Source organism: Suricata suricatta, unplaced genomic scaffold (genome assembly GCF_006229205.1).
Source record: "Suricata suricatta isolate VVHF042 unplaced genomic scaffold, meerkat_22Aug2017_6uvM2_HiC HiC_scaffold_2618, whole genome shotgun sequence".
Classification (NCBI taxonomy): domain Eukaryota; kingdom Metazoa; phylum Chordata; class Mammalia; order Carnivora; family Herpestidae; genus Suricata; species Suricata suricatta.
In genome coordinates this window covers 1-1,630 of record NW_021871748.1, presented here as the reverse complement: position 1 = coordinate 1,630, position 1,630 = coordinate 1, and the positions used below count along the sequence as shown (strand labels likewise).

Sequence of the window (1,630 nt, the reverse complement as noted above, 5' to 3'; positions counted from 1 at the left end):
TGGCTAGGCACCACACAGTTACTGAGCCCTTTCTCTCCTCCTGCTTCCTCCACCACCTGAAGCCCGACAAAGTCCAATCCCAACCCACACCTTCCACATGGCCTCCTCCTATGCCTCAGCCTCGTGTTGAATGGACACTAAGCAATCTTCTCACAAACTCTTGCCAAGTTTTTTGGCTCATCCTAAAATAACTATTTTCCTCTTCCTCCCAGCCTATCAAAACTCCTTAAGAATCCTGTTCCTTCCACAAAGCCTTCCTCATTATTCCCAAGTCTTATGCTGCCTGGCCTTTTCTGACCTCCTAGAGCACTTGGCCACAGACAGAACTGTCATCTCTCAACACTGCCTGTGTTGGGCCGGTTTCCACAGCTCACTGTGAACTCCCCAGGACAGAACTGTCTCCAGATTCCACAGTCCATCTGTACCCCAGCCTGCTGTTTGGGAAGAGGTGAGAGTCCCAGGAATGTTACCTTCCCATTAGGGTCCTTGGGCTGCAAACCAAATGCTCGGATGATGTAGATGCGGACGAGGCACTCCTGAGGCCCCTGGGCAGCCAGCTGGTGGAACTGTCTTGGGGGCATGGGAATGGCGGGGTCTTCTGGGAGGGGATAGATTTTGAAGAGGCCCTGAAAAGAATGAGGGACCAACTCATTCATTATCACTGACGCCAACACAAACACCGTCATGACCATTAATTACCCTCATCTCTGCCAGTCATCTCACCTGGGACCACCAAGTCCACCACCATCCCTAAAGGGATACATCAACAGTGTCAACAGCATGACCTCACTGTGACCACATCCGTCACCCACACGGTCACCAACATCAACACCATGGTTATTACTGTAGTTACTACAGTATCCCTGCTCCTGCCCCCTTCACTTATTGTTGCCACTTCACAGTCTTAGGCCTCCCAGTCAGGGACAAGTCCTCAAGGACTTACCTTGAACTCCCCAATAACAGATGGGTCCTCGGTCTCCTCCTGAGTCTTGCCCCGGTAGAGCTTGAAGGTGTTACAAAAGTCAGACAGGCCCTCAAAGGCTTCTACATTCTCCAGTTGTGTGTCATAGACCTGCCACATGTGGGGACAAGAGAAGGGGACAAAGGAAAGAGAGAAAGAAGAGAGACAGCAAAGGAAGAGGAAACATGACAGTATTCAAGTGAAGAAGGATGAGAAGGCACAAAGAAGAAAGTGAAGAGAAAAGGCGATTTGCAAATTAGAGTAGCAAAGGCAGGTAGGAGAGGTGAAGGTCAGAGGTCAAGAACAAAGAAATCAGAGAAGGAAAGCACAAAGGCAGAGATCAAAGAGTGCAAATAGTGGAAGGGAAAGAGAGAGAATGGTGGGGGCAGAAGGGACAGAAGAGGGGAAGGCATTTGTTCAGCACCACTAGGGAACAGTTTTCTGTTCTAGGTATCTAGGAGTCATCAGGTACATAGGGTATGTATTTTTTTAAGAGAATAAAATTAAAAAAAATAAATGAAAAGCTAACTTATGTGAAGATCTCAACAGAACTCTACAAAATTTATAGATTTGCATTTCAAGCCACAAATATTCACTGTCCAGGATGCCCAGATGGCAGTGGTACCAAACACCTGGCCAAGAATGTCTTTTGAGCACTACTTTAAATAA

General features: G+C 47.6%; 1 protein-coding gene across 1 annotated transcript; it reads right to left on the bottom strand.

The window, feature by feature from the left end:
• Window positions 1-470: 470 nt before the first annotated feature.
• Window positions 471-1,072, bottom strand: LOC115284917 (dysferlin-like; the record flags this gene model as incomplete). The annotated part of the gene is made up of 2 exons (XM_029931370.1): window positions 471-626; window positions 944-1,072. Coding segments are annotated over 2 exons (285 nt in total), but the record flags the coding sequence as incomplete, so codon positions are not given.
• Window positions 1,073-1,630: the final 558 nt, after the last annotated feature.